The sequence below is a fragment of the Vulpes lagopus genome, chromosome X, assembly GCF_018345385.1.
Source record: "Vulpes lagopus strain Blue_001 chromosome X, ASM1834538v1, whole genome shotgun sequence".
Lineage (NCBI taxonomy): Eukaryota > Metazoa > Chordata > Mammalia > Carnivora > Canidae > Vulpes > Vulpes lagopus.
Window position 1 is genome coordinate 12,813,974 of NC_054848.1, and position 19,904 is coordinate 12,833,877.

Here is a 19,904-nt window from a genome sequence, read left to right on the forward strand (position 1 = left end):
TCATGATGTACGAAAATTACATCAAATTCACAGTGCAGCGCCCGTAAATAAAATTTAATTGGAACATAGCCACACTCATTCATTTACATATTTGCCTATGATTGCTTTTACACTACAATGGCAGAGTTGAGCTATTGCATCAAAGACCATGTGGCCCCAGAGCTGAACATATTTACTATATGGGCTTTTACAGAAAAAGTTTATTAAGCCCTGGTTAAGGCCATGTAGGTTATAGACTTTGAGCTGGAACATCTCTCCCCTCCCATATTTAACTGTTAGTGGGGACCTGGGCAAGTATATACACAAGAAAATCAACATTTTGAGGTGCGTGTGGGAGACTTTTCACTATGTAGTAACGACGAGAAATGCAAAATAAGGTACACAAATAAAAGGGCCCTTTTTGTTCTTGCTAGTAGAGCAAAAAGAAAAGTAATAAAAAGACCAGCAAAAAGACTAGTGAAAGCAAGAACAGTACATTAGAGCTGACGTCACTATGAACTGGTTCACCTCTTCCTTCAAACAATCCAGCAGAATTATCAGTCATAAAAGTGTTCATGCCCTTTGACCTAATAGTCTGACTCCTGGAAATTTATCCTAAGGAAACAATCAAAAGAACATATACGCTGTGTCAAGACGGTCGCATCAGCATTTTTCTAACAAAATGCTGGAAACAACCTGGAATGTTTAGCAATAAGAAATGAACCACTAGATTACAGTACCTAATTTAAAATATTATATGCCTAAATAATAAACACAAAGGCTAGGTACATGAAAACATTATTCTATAACAAAAGACTACATAAAAACTAAGTATGATAAAGTTTCAAAAAGATCACGAATATGCAATTAATACTAAGGTGAAGTGTTAGAGAAATGCAGTTTAGAAAGATATCTTATTTGGGAAGACCTGTGAATCAGCTTTGACAATTCCCCGCACACTGTCCTTAGTCCTTTAATAAGAAAGAGCCTTTGTAGGTGAGGACAGCACACACATCCAGAACAACGAACAGGAATGAGCCTCTGAAAACATGTTTCTTACAAACAGAGCAAATGATGATTACTATTTTTGTCCAAATCAATTTATGCCTGTAATCTTCACTTTAGAAAACTCAAATTCAACTAATTTCATTGCATAAGTGAAATATGCATAGCTGTCTGTATGTCAATTATACCTCAATAAAGTGGTTAAAAAAAAAAAGAAAGAAGTGGGCGCCTGGGTGGCTCAGTGGTTGAGCGTCTGTCTGCCTTTGGCTCAGGGCATGATCCCAAAGTCCTGGGATCGAGTCCTGTATCAGGCTCCCTCCCATAGGCTTCTCCCTCTGCCTATGTCTCTGCCTCTCTCTCTGTGTCCCTCATGAATAAGTGGATAAAATCTTTAAAAAAAGAAAACACAGTTCTAGTTTTCATGAACCTTAAGGAATTAACAGGTGACTAAGAAAAAAAAGAATCTGTTCCTTATGAATATAAAAATTACAATCACTTTAGTAATCCAGCAATTGTGTCTACCAATATCTTAAGGCTTTGTTTGGTCCTATTTCAAAGTATTCTCTTTTTCTAAAAAAAAAAAAAAAAAAAAACCTTTTACTTTCCTTTATATGTATATACATATATATATGTATATGTATATACATATAGCACAGGGTTCTATTTATATGAAATGTTTGAAATAGACAAACCTGTAGAGACAGATTAATGGTTGTTTAGGATGGGGTGGGGCAGGGGCAGTGATAGCTAAAGGAAACAGGGATTCTTTTTGAAGCGACAAAAATGTTCAAAAAGTGAGTGCAGTGGTAGTTGCACAACTCTGGGTTCAATAAAAAACAGTGAATTATATACTCCTAATAGATGAATTGTATGGTATTTAAATTATATCTCAATAAAGCTATTTAAAAAAAATTTTTTTCAGGGCACCTGGGTGGCTCAGGGGTTGTCTGCCTTTGGCTCAAGTCGTGATCCCGGGGTCCTGGGGTCGAGTCCCACATCAGGCTCCCCACAAGGTGTCTGCTTCTCCCTCTGCCTATGTGTCTGCCTCTCTATGTCTTGATGAATAAATAAATAAAATCTTAAAAAAAATTTTTTTCAAAGCAGGCTAAAAATATTAATTAAGCAACAAGCTCTGGTAGTATGTTTAAGATTCATAAAAATCATTGACATTACTTTTATGTCTACTGTAAAGAAAAACAAACCCTAAATCAGTCTCATTTCTATCAAGACAGACCAACATTTTCAATATTTTGAACACAATGCCCTTCTTAAAAGCTTAGTACATACAATTAGCACTGAATCTTTTACAGCAGATATAATTTTAAAACATTACACTTTTCACTAACCATTTTTTGTCCCTTAGGAAATAATTTGAACAAAGTTTCAAAGTACTTGAAAACATCTGAAAGCTGAAGAACCGCTACTAATGTCCAAGAAGAGAAAAAAAAAATTCTTACATTCTTGAAGAAAAAAAGTCACTCGGAGAACAATAGTTTCTTATCCAGAGAAAGTAGGGAAATGTGTGTACCTTGAAACTTTTCCTTTTTAAATTTCATTCTTACCAGGAAGCTTTATATTCCTTAGAAGCTGTTTATCATCCATAAAGAAGAAATTCATATTCCTGGTCTTATTCTTCTTCAAGAAGGCATTTTTCTAAGATGTACTTATCACTTCACAGGAAGGATGCTGGACACCCCAGAAACCTGGGTTCCCTTTCTGTACTTCCAGGCTTTTTGGCACCTTGCGTGTTCCCTTTCATCACACTCTTTCCACCTTTTTGGAGGCCAGCCAGGGCTGTCCTCTCTCCTGGGCACTACTGTCTCTGCAGCATCTAGCACAGTGCCTATGGCACAGAGTAGGCACTTGAGATATATTTATTAAATTGAATTCAGGGCTTTGGGACTTTCCTTACTTTAAGTTAATGCCATATAATATGTCGATCTATGAGAAAAAAGTTCCCCAAAACTTAGAATAACCTAATCGGAAGTAGAAGATGAGCAAATATCAGATGGCAAGCCATGTCATATTTTCCTCTCCCTGTGCCAAAGCTACTGAGGGAACAGAGAAATATACTTCTCAGACATAACTGCTCTCCTTCTCAGGATGTTTGTAAGTTAGTGGCTAAAACCAGTCTGATGTGAAATAATTAAACAGGGAACTGGTTTCAGTGTAATGGAGACAACAGTGGATTGGAAAGAAAGGAATCGGGGCACCTGGTGCAGGGTCATCTCCAGCAGCATCAGTCAATCACAAAGCAGCCTGTTGGGCACTGGGTCGTGGAGATCAAATGAGAAGGGGCACTCCCAGGTGTTCTAAAGACCCTTCCAGGGAGAAGATTCGGGAAGCAGGAGGACCAGCCAGGGCACGAGGGTTGGTGGGGTGGGGGGTGGGGGTGGGAGGAAGCGTCACAGCACTTACAGCTACTGGAAGAGAAGCTAGAGAGGTGGAAGGGGCAGGGTGAACTCCAGAGGGCTCGGGATGCGCAGAGCCATGCCACCCATGCCCGCTGTCATCAAACAAGCAATCAGAGAAACTTACTTAATATTGAATTTTCCGTTTTGAAAACCGTTCTTCTGATGCCCAGCCTCATGGTTCCTCCCAAATTGCCGGGGTTGTGTTCGGGCATATCGATCACCTAAGAAAACAAAACAAGGCCGGTTGTGTCATCTTATACAAATGTAATTTCCCACATTTCAAACTTTACTTTGAGAGTAATGATCATTGGGTCAGGATATTCCCTAAACAGTAAAATCTGATCATTCCCTCCAATTTTCTTATTCAAATACAGCCATGCTTTACACATCCCTCAAGATATGCTTCCTTTTTGTCTCTGCTTCTCATCTTTCATTCAAATCACTTGTAAAAAATTTATCAGGAGGCTCTTTATGACCTTCCTCCTGTCATTACTCAAGCTGTCACTTCCAGGCAATGTTCACACATCAAGTCCTGGACTTCTGGGACCTCTCACTTTGGTATTCATATCCCTCCCTCAGTGCCCACTTCATTCCCTAAAGATTCTCCATAAGCAAATCTGCCAATCCTTGTGGAATAATACACCAAAAATACTTTTTTTTTTTTTTTAGAAAACCTTAGAAGGATTCCTTAAGAAAGAAAGAAAGAAAGAAAGAAAGAAAGAAAGAAAGAAAGAAAGAAAGAAAGTAATGTCACCCATTCTAGCACATTCTGTATGTCATAAACTTAAGGGCCACCCTGGATCTCTCCCTCTTCATCCCCCACCTCCAATTTTTCCAATCCCATCAGTTTACTCCCTCCAGACTTCCAGCATTCATCCACGGCTCCAACCACCACCCAAACCACAGCCCCTCACCCACACTACAGCCAGAGCTTACCAAATGGCTGCCCCACATTCACATGGCCCCAGTCCACCCTGCACACTGCAGGCAAAGTAGTTGTGGTATTTCTCCTGCTTGAATTCCTTGACTGCATGGTATCAGCCCAGCCTAGCCCTCCACTCTCACGTCCCATGACCAACCCCTGAGCTCTGGTCACTGGCCTTCCTTCCATTCCTCCAGTGCATCCACTTTCCTCCTCTCTTGGGGACTTTGCATATGCTATTTCCTCTGCCCAGAACATCCCCCATTCCCCTACCTTCTTTTCCTAAATTAAACCATCGGCAACCTTGAGATCTTAGCTCAACTATCCAAAATGAAGTCCTCTGGGAGCTGATATTCACAGGTGCCATAGTCTAATCAGGACCCCCTATCTCTGCCCCCCCCCCCCCCACTGCACTTCCCTCAGCTCATGTCTGGAGCATGCTCTGTGTGTTAGACTGTACTCCTTGAGAGGTGGGGCAATGCTGTTTCTCTTTGCATTCCTAGCCCCTCACACCCATGGAACTGGGTATACACTGAATGAATGCATGAAGGAAGGAAGGAACTCAGGCCAAATGATTTCAGATTTTTCTTTATGATTACTTCACAGAAATTAAGAAACACGTAATTTTTATGAAAAACTCGTTCTCGTAAGTCCTTGCTGTTTTCCCAGTTCTAGTAGCCATGATCTTGTGATTTTGTTTCATCTATTGAGTTTTTTTGTTTGTTTTTTTTCAGATCTTATTTTTTATTTATTCATGAGAGACACAGAGAGAAGGTGGAGACATAGGCAGAGGGAGAAGCAGGGTCCCTGTGGGGAGCCTAATGTGGGACTGGATCCCAGGACCCCAGGATCACAACCTGAGCCAAAGGCAGACGCTCAACCACTGAGCCACCCAGGCATCCCTCATCTATCAGTTTCTTAAGCTGTTATAAGAGACTACAGTTGGGTAAGTCAACCTGTTCTAATGGAACTGGTTCGGTTTCCTTCTCATAAAACCTTTCGTTTGGTATTTTCCCCCCATTCCTTAACTGCCATGTATTACTCTATGGGAAGCCTACACAACTGGAACTTCCCAAGGTAAAAATTTTCCCAGAACTTTTATGATCTTATCAGCGCCCCAGAACTTTCTGAGCCATCTGAACCCTGTGTCTCAAGGACACTCTAAGAGTCAATGAGGAGAAGGGGTGGAGAAAAAACTCTATCACTCCCCTTGTTGGATGGAGTGCTCGGTCCTGAAGTGCTCTTGGCCTTGGCGTCTCTTTCCTATCTTCTTTGGTTGGCTAATTATGGCTAGATTAAGCATTACTGGAGTGAGGTGAGAGAGGGCATTGGCTTCCAGTTCTCAAAGCTGAGCTGCTTATAAATGCCCAGCCCCTTATGTGTTTTCTAGGAAAGGGCAGATAAGACTGCACTGCCCACCACAGCCTCAATTTTCGCTTACATTTACAAGCTGAACCGTGTAGGAAGGACACAGCGGTAAACTCCCCCTGGCTTCTTAGAAGTGTTCTGAGATCATTCAATCCACCCTTACTTCCTGTGTTGGGTTCTTCTGCCCAAGAAGAGTCTTTTTAACGTAGTTTGCGCAGTTATTGGTGTGCTGGGTCTTCAAGGAATGTTCTGCCTTGAACCACTAAGAAAAGTCAAATGACCCCCCTGAGGATAGGCAACTTGCATTACTGCTTACTTGGGATGAACTTGAGGAACACAAGACCAGAACATATTTCTAAAAGAAAAAATACAGTGGGGCACAGGGGCTGCCCGAGGGCACTAAACACTTCTCCCACATAAATGGAAATCTGGCAATCTCTGAGAGAGCAATGCGAGAACATTACTCAAAAAACATGGAGGCAGGGCCTGGCTCAGTTGGTAGAACACGTGACTCCTGATCTTGGGGTCGTGAGTTTAAGCCCCACTTCGGGGGCAGAGTTCACACACATACATAAAAATGATAAAAAGATGGAGGTAAATATCAGGAGAAACAGCTGGAAGACTTGAGGGTGGTGGAGAGGGTGTGAGGATTACTGAGTATTTTCATTATAGGCCTTTTGAAACATGTTGGCTCTGTAAATTTTGTACATAGTATTATTTTATTTTATTTATTTTTTTTATTTTTATTTATTTATGATAGTCACAGAGAGAGAGAGAGAGAGAGAGAGAGAGAGAGAGGCAGAGACATAGGCAGAGGGAGAAGTAGGCTCCATGCACCGGGAGCCCGACATGGGATTCGATCCCGGGTCTCCAGGATCGTGCCCCGGGCCAAAGGCAGGTGCCAAACCGCTGCGCCACCCAGGGATCCCCATAGTGTTATTTTAAAGACAATACAAATTTAAAGCCCAAATAGTGAAACATATTACTTAGACCTTCTGCTGGGTATGAGTTCACATTACCCCTGCTGTTTTCAGAAGTAATAACTATAACCTTTTCCTGAAATGGTAACACAGAAAGAAATCCCAAGGAATAGCAGCCACAGTGATCCTTTGATTAAAACGTGCTAAAACAGAAACCAGTGGAGAAGGCCAAGAAGACGTTAGAGAAAAGATGGGGGAGCAGAGGGAAGTACCTTCCCAATGCCGAATGATGCCCCGAATCTCAGCGGAAGGAGAAAAGCAGAGCAAGAACTGGCAGGAGAGTTGCTCTTCTCTCTGGTCTGGCTCCGGAGGCCTCACCTGGGGATGCTCATCAGACCCTCAGTCAAAGGACCTCCAGGCCAGACACAAACTGGTGGATTCCAAGCCCACGGAAGGGAAGCTCGGGGAAGGTAGAGAACACAGTGCCTTTCTGGCCAAGCCGGGCCCAAGGTACCTCCCGAGACCTCTGAAGTTGGCAGTATAACCGCCTCCTGGGTTATAAGCAACCGGATTCAGCAACAAAATTAGGGGAAACGCCTTTGTGTCTGGTATTCCTTCCATTAAAAGTCTGAGAGACATCAGTTTCAAAACATCCTTTATCATTACTGGGATAGTTTAAAACAAAAAAACCAAAAAACCTGGAATGTGCTTTCATCTTAATCCCAACATTTCCAAAATACCCTAGATTTGCATCTAGGAGGAAAATGTCTCTTCCATTGCAAAACGATTGCCTTGGCCTGCTCTGATTTTGCCTAAATACTGGCTGTTTTCTGATTCCCAGTATGGATCTGTCCTTTCTTGGAACGGAGCCAGTCATATAGCATAAGAAAAATAAAAAAGGATCAATAAGTAACGAATACTGGTGGCGATAAAGCTTTAGATGTGAAAGTACCACATAAGGATAAATACAGCACTAATTAACCTTTACTGAAGTTTCTGTAGCCCACGATAAAAGTGTAATGGGTTCAAGACGGGGTTCATGCATCCCTCATGCCTTAACCACAAATTCTAGGGAAGTTATGTTCTCTTATCAAAGATGAAATTCCAATGTGTGAGGTACCATGACACAGCCCTGGGTAGGTCAGCTTCCCTCATGTCCCTTGCTTTTGGACAGTTCATCTGGAGACACTGAAGGAGCCTACCCCCCAGCAGGCTGTTTCCAGCCTCTTAGACAACATACAGTGATTTTTCTCAGACTTTCTAAATATTCCTCAAGTATTCTTTATGAGGATTTCCCCGACCCATTCCTTTCCTCCTGTCCATTAGTCTTTTCTGCTTTTTTTCAAGCCTGCTTCTGATTTCCATTCTTGATGAGTCACATTCAAGTTGTGCACAAAGTATGAACCAACTGATATTCATAAAGTATGAACTCATTCTTTGTTACACTGCTAACTACAGTAGCCTCCATCACTGCAGATCAAATCGACACTCTTCCGTTCATGGCATTCAGGTTCCACCTCATTCAGGAACCCAGTCCGGCTCTGGTCCCCTCACATGGTCTAACCTGAGGTTTCGACCTTGGCAGACAGGTGCATTGCCAATGGCTCTTCTGTCCCCTTCCCCACATCCCCACATATATTGCCTCTTCACTACTTTTCCTAAAATGCCTTCTCCCCATCATTCCACATGGGCCCATATTTTGGGGGCACCCTCTTGCTCTCCTTATTGACCCATAATTAACACCATGCTATTATGCTCACCCTACCAAATAATACACTAATTCATTTTGAATTAGCCCTTGCGGTAGGCTGAATAATGGACCCCACAGAGAGGGCAACGCCCTAGTCCTTGGAACCTGTGAATATGTTACCTAACCTGGCAAAAGAGACTTTGCAGACATGAGAAAATTAAGGCTCTTGAGATGGGAAAGCTGCCCTAGGTTATCTGAGTGGGCCCAAAGTAACCACAGGATCTTTAAATTTTTAGGGAAGATTTATTTATTTATTTGAGAGAGCGAGAAAGAGAGAGAGAGAGAGAGACAAAGAATGCATAAGCAGGGGGATGGGCAGAGGGAGAGGAGAGAGTCTCAAGCAGACTCCTTACTGAGCACAGAGCCCAACTTGGAGCTCCATCTCATAACCCTAAGATCATGACCTGAGCTGAAATCAAGAGTCTGACGCTTAACCAACTGGGCCATCCAGACTTAAGTCTGTCCAAAGATCAAGCAATTGAATGGAGAGGTGATAAAAAAACCTTTGCCTCTTCATTTTTCCATCACCAATCTTGTGCCTGTCATTCTCCCCCTTCCCTGGTATCAACATGCACTCTTTTGAACACACCCTGTGTTTATCGCCTATCTCCATATATTTTTAGTTAATGTTTCATGAGAATATCTATTGGCGGATTTCGTGTTTCCCCCTGCAGGTTTATCCTTACAGTTGAGCTCAGAGGTAAAGAGAAACATAAGAGATGAGAGATGTGCCTGGCACAGGTGAGCAAGTGAAAATTTAAAACCCAGAGGTTGTTTTTCAAGTTCTGTTAGCATTTACTACAAGCATAAGTTCTGACAAAAAATAGCATTGGGCCTTTTAAATTTTTTTTAAGATTTTCTTTTTAAGTAATCTCTACACCCAACATGGGGCTCAAACTTACAACCCCGAGATCAAGAGTTGCTTGCTCTACCGACCAAGTTAGCCAGGTGCCCCAGCACTGGGCCTCTTTTAATCAAAGGTGTTCCTTGAAACTATACATGTGTAGGCTTAAAGACTGTTAACCAAAACTGTCCCGAATGTTTCTTTTAGACTTACTATCACATACACACACACATACACCATATATACATGCCATGTGTTACACATAACACATATCTATCCTATAATATACCGTTATTAAAATTATACAGTTATACATTATATAGTTATTAAAAACATCTCTTCAATATAGACTCAAGAAATAAAACAACTGCCATGTTACCACAGGTGGTAATTTGAGAGAACACTTGATTTAAGATGCTATTTCCACATTTGGAGAGACTTTAATTTGGTCTGTGATAATGGTGTTGTGGTTGGATAGAAGAATGCCCTTGTCCTTAGCAGATAAGATGCTAAGGTATTTAGGGGGTAAATCAGCCTGCAACTGATTCTCCAATGAATCTGGGCAAAAGGTAGGTTGGTATTCACTGATTATTCTTGCAATTTTTCTGTAGATTGGAAAATTTTTAAAAAGGTGTTGGAAGAAAAAGATATTTTTTCTATGATTGTTCAACAAAGCTGATTTCCTCCCAAGTAAAACAGAGCATAAGTATAAAAACACCAGAAATTCTTTAAAATCTTGATTAAAATGCATTGCCAAAATCAGAATCTTTTTGCATAAGATCTTACAACTAGGGCAGCCCGGGTGGCTCAGCGGTTTAGTGCTGCCTTCAGCCCGGGGCATGATCCTGGAGACCCAGGATCGAGTCCCACATCGGGCTCCCTGCATAGAGCCTGCTTCTCCCTCTGCCTGTGTCTCTGCCTCTCTCTCTCTCTCTCTCTCTCTCTCTCTTTCTCTGTGTGTGTGTGTGTGTGTGTGTGTGTTCTCGCATGAATAAATAAATAAAATATTTTTAAAAAAGATCTTACAACTAAACCCAAAAAGCTTATCTTTACTCCAAGAAGTGAGTTCATATATATTCAATACTGGTGAATACCAAAGTCAACAAACCTGTAATAAAAGCAAGAATAACATATACAAGGACAGTGAAGTTACATAGAATGACAAATGCTCAGGATTGGTGGGAAGTGGTTTTTTTTGTTTGTTTGTTTGTTCTATTTTGTTTTTTAAAGATTTCATTTATTTGAGACAGAGAGGGAAAGAGAGACAGCACAAGTGGTGGGGAGAGGCAGAGGGAGAGGGAGAAGCAGACTCCCCACTGAGCAGGGAGCCTGATGCTGATGCTGCCATGATGCAGGTCTATGATACAGGGCTCGATCCCAGGACCCTTGGGATCACAAGCTGAGCAGAAGGCAGACACTTAACAGACAAAGCCACCCAGGTGCTCCTCGTGGGAAGGTTTTTTTTTTTTTTTAAGATTTTATTTATTCATTCATGAGAGACACAGAGAGAAAGAGAGAGAGAAAGGCAGAGACACAGGCAGAGGGAGAAGCAGGCTCCACGCAGGGAGCCCAACATGGGACTCGATCCCAGGTCTCCAAGGATCACGCCCTGAGCTGAAGGCGGCACTAAACCGCTAAGCCACTGGGGCTGCCCAGGGGAAGTTTTTAAGAAGCTATTAGATTTCACATTTGTTCTCCAAGGTAAATAAGGCCCTAGAAGTTAAGAACTGAAAAGTGTCAGATAAAAGTACAGTCCAATGGTACAATCCTCAATATATACATGATACAACGAAGGGTCAGAGAAAATTGTACAAGTGTGGAAACGTGCAAGTGTTTAAAAGCTGATAAGAGCTCTTAAAGTCAATCTGGAAACCTTTATTGTGAGTTACAATCCGTATTAGATTAATGTCCTCTGGAAATGTCCTTGTTCTTTCATGGAACTCATTCCAATAGAAATAAATATAGTCTCCAATTTTAAATCCTGGCAGTTCCACAAGTCTGAAGTATTTCCAACTGAATAAAAGTAAGTCAAATGTTTTCACAAGTTTTAAGAATGATCAACAAAATATATTTGGGCAGGAGGAAAGTTGTACACCTGAAACTAATGTAAAATTGTGTGTCAACCTTACTTCAATAAAAACAATTTACATATACATATATGTGGTAAGGAAAGGGGTAATGAGAAATAAAAAGCAGATATGGAAACAACAAATAATGAAAAAGCTGAAAAATCCCCGTGCTAGTTGGTAATCTTGCTTTGCTAAATAAAACCACCGATCATTGTGTATCTTCTCCCTACTTCTTAAGCCGGCATCTCAGTGATACTTCTGCTTGTTCATTCTTTCAGGTATTCTAATATTTAAGCAGCTAATCTGTACAAAACATCAGAGGGACTTCAATGGCCATACTGCAATTTCTTAAACCATAGGGTATTGACCATCCATTAAAACATTTTTTTTCCTGGATGCAAAGAAAGTTTTTTTCTTTCAAGCCTAAATCTGCACCTATACTGAAAAATATCCAACCCTCCACAGTTAAGCTTTCTGACAGTGAGCAAATATCATAAAGCCACATTGGAGGGAAAATATAATATAAGGAGGAAAAAAAAATCCAAGTTTACTCTTGGGACTCTGAACCATTAAGCAACTGTTGAGGTGGCCATTTATTGGCTCTTGCCCTTAATTATGAGGTTCATGCAGTCTTAAGCTTGAGTTTCAAAAACCATTAATAATTACCCCTAAATAGCAAACAAAAGGAAAATTTCATAATCAGGGTGGCATGTCTGTGAAGACTATAAAAGTCATGATCCTGCTCAACTCTTCACACTCCTACTTGATTCTTCTAGCTGCCTTGCTGCCAGGCAACCAGGTAAGTGATTTAGTACTACCTGGTGCTTCTTCTGCGTCCGCTCAGAATGGTGATAATGGTCAGGAGAAAAGAGTAGGTCTGTGCCATCTAAAGATATTACTAGTAGTTTAGAAGCTAAAAGCTGTGCTCAGCTTTCTTCAAGACCACAGCCTAGGGATGCAGACCAGGGCCAGAAGAAGTGCAGAATGCCACAATTACTAATAAAAGTATTTAGCTCCAGGGACTATCTCCTAACAGGTGTACTCTAAGTACAGACATTTAACATACTAAGATGATTCTTTTTACTACACCAAGGAAAGAGCCCAAGGGCACTAAACCGTGGGCAATCATCAGTGTAAAACTTCACTTCGGCTTTTTGGTGAGTTCCTCTCTTTCCCAATTTACAGGACACCAAAATGAGTGTAAAAAAGTCTCCCGAAGAACTGAAGAGCATTTTTGAAAAATACGCAGCCAAAGAAGGTGACCCAGACCAGCTGTCAAAGGCGGAGCTGAAGCTACTGATTGAGGCGGAATTTCCTACTTTACTGAAAGTGAGTATTCTTTGTTGCAGGGTCCGGGCCTCCGAAGGCCAGGAGGTAGGGAGGGGAGGGGGTGGAGAGGACGCAGGAGAGGAGGAGGAAGGCAGGACTGATCAGAGGGAGCTCAGGCCCTTCCTGGGCAGAGAGCACAGCAGCCAAGGCCAACAAGGCGCGGGCACCCCTTGACTCAGGCCACTTCAACATGTGCTTTCCTCCTTGGTGGCAGGCCATGTCTCAGATGGCATGCACCTAGAAAGCAGGAGCTAAGCCTTCTATGCCCCACAGCCTGGGCACAGAACTCTCCCCACCAGCCAGAGTAAAAGGAAGCCATGATCACACTTTTATGAAGCTAGGCCTAAAAGACCCACAGGTCACCAAGCAAACACAGCCTGGATTCAGCAGCTCGGGGCCAGGCTTTTAGGAAAACAGAGGTGTGCAAAAGAACATTAGTTGGTCTTGGACGTGCTTCATCTTTAGAGGTAGGATCTGTCAAGAAGACCAGCACTTACTAGGCAATCTGCAGAGAAAACCCACTTTGTGCTGACAAATTGCCATCTGGCGACACCCATTTATATTTCAAAAGCATTTAAAAGCATTTAAATTTGTGTTAATTTGTGTTGAGCACCTAAATCTGTGTTAATGAGGCAGCCATGCATTTCTAAACAACTTCCAGGAAGGGATTAAAATCTCTTTAGCCTGACAGTTTCTTGTCAAAACCGTCCCAGAATTGTCCAAAGTGCATCTTGAGGCAATAGTTCGAGGAAGAGAGGTGGGCTGATCCTCCCTGCTCTAATACCCTTTCTCTCCTCCGCAACTAGAAACCATCTTCAGAATGGAAGCGACTGTGCAACTGTCTCACCTGACTTGTTCACCATCTAGCTGTAACTTCAGAAGAGAGCATTTGCTGCCCAGATTTTAACCAGAAATCTCCCTTCTATCAGTATGACGTGTGAGGAGTTTTCTGGTTGTAGTTGTTGAGGTTTCTGGTTTTAGTACTAAAAAGAAAACTAGCCGAATTCAATGACTTTTTAATCCAATCTCTTCTCATTTGCTTACAGTGAAAATATAAAATAACTTTTAAAAATGGTTAAAGGCTCTAGCAGAAAAGGAGACTTTAAAAAAAAAAAACTTTGCTGATTTTTATTTTATTTACTTGCTTTGAAGTAAGTCCTATGCCCAACATGGGACTTGAACTCACAACCGTGAGATTGAGAGTCGAGCGCTCTACCAACTGAGCCAGCCGGGTGTCCCAGATGAACTTTTTAAAATTTTATTTATTTATTTATTTATTTATTTATTTATTTATTTTTAAAGATTTTATTTATTTATTCATGAGAGACACAGACAGAGACAGAGAGACACAAGCAAAGGGAGAAGCAGGCTCCATGCAGGTAGACCAATGTGGGACTCGGTCTCTGGTCTCCCGGATCAGGCCCCAGGCACTAAACCGCTGAGCCACCCCGGCTGCCCGAAGAGACTTTTTTTTAATTAAATTAAATTAAAAATTACAACAAAGATTTCTGAGAAAGATTAAATTCTAAAACACACTCTGAAATTTTTTCAAAAGGAAGAAATATAATAATAGGAAGTAATAATAATAATAATAAAAGAAAGACAAATAATAATCTGATAGGAAAGCCTAGGCAGTCTACTCAAACAAGTTGTTTTAAAAGTTAAGACTGGGGGGATCCCTGGGTGGCGCAGCGGTTTGGCGCCTGCCTTTGGCCCAGGGCGCGATCCTGGAGACCCGGGATCGAATCCCACGTCGGGCTCCCGGTGCATGGAGCCTGCTTCTCCCTCTGCCTGTGCCTCTGCCTCTCTCTCTCTATCTCTCTGTGACTATCATAAATAAATAAAAATTAAAAAAAAAAAAAATAAATAAAATAAAATAAAAGTTAAGACTGGGGAATTTTTCTATATTTTCCCATGGCTTATGTATTTCCTACAAAAAGCATGTATGACTTAGAATTTGAATAAAGGTAGGAAGACTAATGGTAAGTTTTTAAAAATCTGCTTACAAAATCATGTACCTGATTATATTTCCATAAGGATTACTAAGGTTTTCCAAGCGCTACTCTTTCCATCATTGCCTTGTATGGTTTAGAATCTTGTAAATGCTTCAGGACAAGTGTTTGGTATGTATACAACAAATGCTGAGTAACTAACTCAGTTCGGTCTTCTGATCACACCAAAGTATCAAATGTCTTTACAGGAATCTTAATGGTTAAAAGATATCTTGATGTGGAGATCAGTTGTACAACAATGTCAACACACTTAACAGTACCGAACTGTACTAAAACAGTTAAAAAGGTAAATGCTACCACAATTTTTAAAAAATTTGAAGCTGACTTACAACCTAAATTGCTATTTCAGTGAATTTCCTAGGTACTGTTTGGCCGCAGATAAATTCCTACCTGAAAGGCAGAGCTCTAATGGCTTTAAGATTTGAGTTTTAGGCCAGAGACAAAAATTAAGTCTGCTCAAGATACTACAGGACTATCGTAGTAAAAAGGGAGTCAAGCGTCACATGATCTCTTGTAACATCTCAAGCAGTGGTTCTCCAAGGGTGATCAGTCCTGGATCACCAGCATCAACATCACCTGGGAACCTGTTGGAAATACAGATTCTCGGGCCCCACCCTGGGCCTAGTGAATCAGAAACTCTGGGAGTGGGACCTGTCAATCTGTATTTACTAAGGTCAGCAAGCCCATCTGGTGGCTCTGATGCATGCCAATGTGTGAGAACCACTGATCCAGTCATCCTGCACAGAGCACAGGTGGGTGGCAACCCAGGGATTTGGGAAAAACTGGTGTGGATCCTAGGTAAGAGCTTGAGCTCTAGAGTCAATGTTGGAGCCTCGAGCCCTCTGGGCCCTGTCTCAGAGCACAGCTCCCCAATCTGGAAAGTGGATCTCCCCCACGAGGTAGTTGGGAGCAATGCACAGGCTACAGAAAGCCCATGGCACCCTGCTGCCTCGAGTCACATGCTGGCTCAGCCCTGGAGCCCAACACAGAGCCAGCTCCCAGGAAAAACCTTGGGGCAAGAAGCCTCAACTGTCTTGGGCCATGGGCTCCTCAGCAGTCCAGCGAAGCCCTCAGATTACTTCCCAAAAGAATGTTTTTAGAGGCATAAAGAAAAATACTTAAGATTGCACAAATAACCAATTACAGTTTACCCTTATACAACATGGCTTTGTACTACATGGGTCCTCTTATACACAGATTTTTTTACAGTACAGTCTATAAGTGTATTTTTTCTTCCTTTGATCTCTGTAATAACACTTTTCTCTAGCTTACTTTATTGTAAGATACAGTATTTAATACATATAACATACATAATATGTGTTAATTAACTGTATATGTTATCAGGAAGGCTTCTGGTCAACAGTAGGGTCTTAATCATTAAGATTGAGGGGGGGCAAAAGTTATCCTCAGATTTTTGACTGTGTAGGGGGTTGGTGCCTGTAACCCTTGCATTGTTCAACAGTCAACTGTATATTAAAATACACATTATCAATATTAAAATAATAAATGTGAGGATCCCTGGGTGACGCAGCGGTTTGGCGCCTGCCTTTGGCCCAGGGCGCGATCCTGGAGACCCGGGATCGAATCCCACATCAGGCTCCCGGTGCATGGAGCCTGCTTCTCCCTCTGCCTATGTCTCTGCCTCTCTCTCTCTCTCTGTGTGACTATTATAAATAAATAAAAATTTAAAAAATAATAATCATAAATGTGTGGGGCACCTAGATGGCTCAGTCGATTGAGCCTCTGACTCTTGATTTCGGCTCAGGTCATGATCTCAGGGTCATGGGATCAAACCCGGGAGTAGGACTCCATTCTCAGTGAGGAGTCTGTTTGAGATTCTCTCTCTCTCTCTCTCTGTCTCTCTCTCTCTGCCCCTCCCTACTAGCACGTGCTCGCTCCCTCTCTCGCTTTCTCTCTCTCTCTCTCTCTCTCGAAATAAATAAAATCTTTTTTTTTCAAAGAATTTATTTATTTATTCATGGGAGACACACACACAGAGAGAGAGAGAGAGAGAGAGAGAGGCAGAGACAAAGGCAGAGGGAGAAGCAGGCTCCATGCAGGAAGCCCAACGTGGGACTCGATCCCGGGACTCCAGGATCACGCCCTGGGCCGAAGGCAGGCGCTAATCCGCTGAGCCACCCAGGGATCCCGTAAAATCTTTTTTTTTTTTTTTTTTAAGATAAATGTGTGATATAGGAAAAACCAGGTAGCCAGTTCGGTGACATGGAGATAAAGTTGGTTTTTCTATCTCCAACCATCAGCGGCAAGTAATCAAAACCTCAGAGCTGCCTTATTGGAACACAGACTCAGTGTCTCTAACTTCGGAAAATGGGTAGTAGTAACTGATTCATTTTCTCTCCTCTCCCCTTTCCCATCCTTCTCACCTAAAACCAGGGTCCCAGCACCCTAGATGACCTTTTTCAAGAACTGGACAAGAATGGAGATGGAGAAGTTAGTTTCGAAGAATTCCAGGTGTTAGTGAAGAAGATATCCCAGTGAAGGAAAAAACCAAAACAATATATCATTCCTAGCACCAAAAGAAGAGCACCTGGGATGTGGCCCCATTCTATACACAATAGCTAATGTCTGTTTAATTCTTGCAATTATAATGATCTGGTGGTGAGGTCCAAACACTGTTAATAAAGAAATTCTTAGACATGTCTCTCCTTGTCAAATACTGACCCCCATGGCTTAATAGATTTGAAAGTAACCTTAGTCTAATGCATCTAATTTTATATCTTTTTTTTTTTTTTTTTAAGAAAGGCTGAGAATAGTTCATGATCTTCACTAAGACTTGGCCTAGTTCAAGATCTAAGCAAAGACAGTGTCAGGCTTAGAAAGAATTCTGACATGCCAAACCAACGCCCTTACTCCAGCCTTCCACCAGAATAGCCCTGTTCCCACTCTCCCTCCCCAGCCACTCAGTGCTCATATCATTTCCAATTCCAACTCTAGTGAACAGCTAGTAAGGAGCAGCCTTCAAAAAACAGACATTTGTCTTTAAAGTCACCTCCAGGACTCACCATGTTTTTTGAATCATTGACCTTCTCAGAGAGTAGAAGCATTACAGGACCAAGAGTCACTTCTGCTCCATCACTGAGGGGTGGCCTTGGTTGTGGCATGTGATGCGTAAAACAAAAGGGACAGGAAGACATAGGGCCCTCCCGGCTCCCACAGCCTGTGCTGCTGGGACTGTTAGGAGCTGAGAAACAGTGAACCCTCAAATTCCACTTGCTGAGTCTAGCTGGGGGGAAGGAGGGAGGCGGAGTGTCAGAGAGGAATTTAACCAAAAAAAAGAAAAATGACTTCTAACCCTACTACTGAGAAACAAGGGAGATTTTTATACACAGCGAAGAAATGTTTAAATACAATCTGTATCATTCTAATTCAATACAAGAGCATTGTCATTGCATCAAAAGCCTTAAACATTTCTAATGACTAATTATATTCCACTGCAGGGATACCCATAATAGTCTTAACTATTTCCCCATTGTGGGACATTTTGATTGTTGCCATTTCCTATTCTTCTAAATAATGCTATAATGAGTACCTGTTCATATCTCCATCAATATACCACATTTCCTTAGGAGAATTTCTGAGAAGTAAATGTCTGAGTCAGAGGTTAGGAATATTTTTATGATTTGTGAAACAGACCATCTAATTGATTCTCTGAAAGGTTGTATTGATTCAAAAAATCTACAAAAAGGCAGGAGAATGCCAGGAGGAGAATGCCATTCTCCAAAGAGCATTAGTTGCTCTCATTTTTTTTTTAATTTTTTTTTTTAATTTTTTTATTTATGATAGTCACAGAGAGAGAGAGAGAGAGGCAGAGACATAGGCAGAGGGAGAAGCAGGCTCCATGCACTGGGAGCCCGACGTGGGATTCGATCCCGGGTCTCCAGGATCGCGCCCTGGGCCAAAGGCAGGCGCTAAACCGCTGCGCCACCCAGGGATCCCAAGTTGGTCTCATTTAAAAAACTTTATTACTAAAAAAACAAAACAAAAAAAAGCAACAACAACAACAAAAAAAACTTTATTACTCACAATACTGTGCATCTTTTATTCATTCCTAGTTTTAATAGGAATCCCCCACTATTTTCCCATTGAGTTTACTGCCTGATATTGGTTTGTAAAAGGTAGTCTTTCTCTGGTTTAAGAAGTCCCTTTCTTCAGGTGCCTGGGTGGCTCAGTCTGGTAAGCATCCAACTCTTGATTTTGTCTCAGGTTATGATCTCAGGGTCATGAGATAGAGCCCTAGATCAAGCTCTGTCCTCAGTACGGAGTCGGCTTGTCACTCTCCCTCTGACCCGCCCTAAACTCACGTACTCTTTCTCAAATACATAAATAAAAGCTTAAAAAAATAAGAACTCATCTTCTCTTCCTAGTTTGTTATGAGATTGTGAGAACAAGAGTTTGGGTTCTGTAGACTGCCTGCCAAGCAACTACGCTGATATGGGAGTTCTTTCTTTTGTCTGATCAATAGAATGTGTCAATCAATTCAATCTCCAGGACAAACACGCTGTCTAGTCATGATCAATTATTGTTTAATACTGTTAAATTAGGCATTCTAATATTTTTTTAAAGATTTTATTTACTTATTTATTCATGAGAGACACAGAGAGAGGCAGAGACACAGGCAGAGGGAAGAGAAGCAGGCTCAATGCAGGAGTCCGCTGTGGGGCTCAATCCTGGTATTTCAGGATCATGTACTGAGCCAAAGGCAGAGGCTCAACCGCTGAGTCATCCAGGTGTCCTGGCATTCTAATAATTTATTTAAGATTTTTACATCTCAGGGCACCTAAGTGGCTTGGTCTGTTACGCATCTGCCTTTGGCTCAGGTCATGATCCCAGAATCCTGGGATTGAGCCCCACATCGAGCTCCCTGCTCAGTGGGTAGTCTGCTTCTCCCTCTCTCTCTGCCTACTGCTCCCCCTGCTTGTGCTCTCTCTGTCAAATAAATTAATTAAAATATTTTCACATCTTTATTAATAACCAACATTAGTCTATGATTTGGGGTTTTATTTTTTGTTGCAGGTGCTTTGTTGAGTTCTAATATCTAGATCATGCTAGCTTCCCATTTCAGCCTGTGTTCTGGCTCTCAATCAGCCCCTCACAGAGTAAATATATGTTAACTCTTTCAACTCCAAAATATATAAAGCAACTACTATGGGCAAGGTATTACAGAGGATGCCGTAAGAGATATAAATTTCTAGACCTCTGAGATCCTCCTAAGTTGGCAAGTCTGGGATCAGGTCAGGGAAAGGCTTAATCAAAAAAGTAGTATTTCCAACT

At 41.7% G+C, this 19,904-nt stretch overlaps 2 protein-coding genes across 4 annotated transcripts in view; one reads left to right on the forward strand and one right to left on the reverse strand.

The window, feature by feature from the left end:
- The window catches only part of CTPS2 (CTP synthase 2), a 107,724-nt gene that overhangs the window by 35,934 nt on the left and 51,886 nt on the right, over positions 1–19,904 (reverse strand). For all 3 annotated transcript variants that reach the window (XM_041742156.1, XM_041742154.1, XM_041742155.1), the window contains one exon: positions 3,523–3,619. In XM_041742156.1, coding sequence (XP_041598090.1) covers positions 3,523–3,619 — 97 coding nt within the window. The remainder of the gene's footprint in view (positions 1–3,522; positions 3,620–19,904) is intronic.
- S100G (S100 calcium binding protein G) lies at positions 11,980–17,273 on the forward strand. Its single transcript, XM_041742157.1, has 3 exons — positions 11,980–12,070; positions 12,457–12,600; positions 17,007–17,273. Exons 1-3 carry the CDS (start codon positions 11,981–11,983, stop codon positions 17,109–17,111), a joined length of 339 nt encoding a protein of 112 aa, XP_041598091.1. The 5' UTR covers position 11,980; the 3' UTR covers positions 17,112–17,273.

Coding starts and splice junctions, on each gene's coding strand:
- S100G (XM_041742157.1), top strand. CDS start 11,981: ATGTCTGTGAAGACTATAAAAGTCATGATCCTGCTCAACTCTTCACAC. Junction 12,071..12,456: donor CCTTGCTGCCAGGCAACCAG/GTAAGTGATTTA, acceptor CCCAATTTACAG/GACACCAAAATGAGTGTAAA. Junction 12,601..17,006: donor AATTTCCTACTTTACTGAAA/GTGAGTATTCTT, acceptor ACCTAAAACCAG/GGTCCCAGCACCCTAGATGA.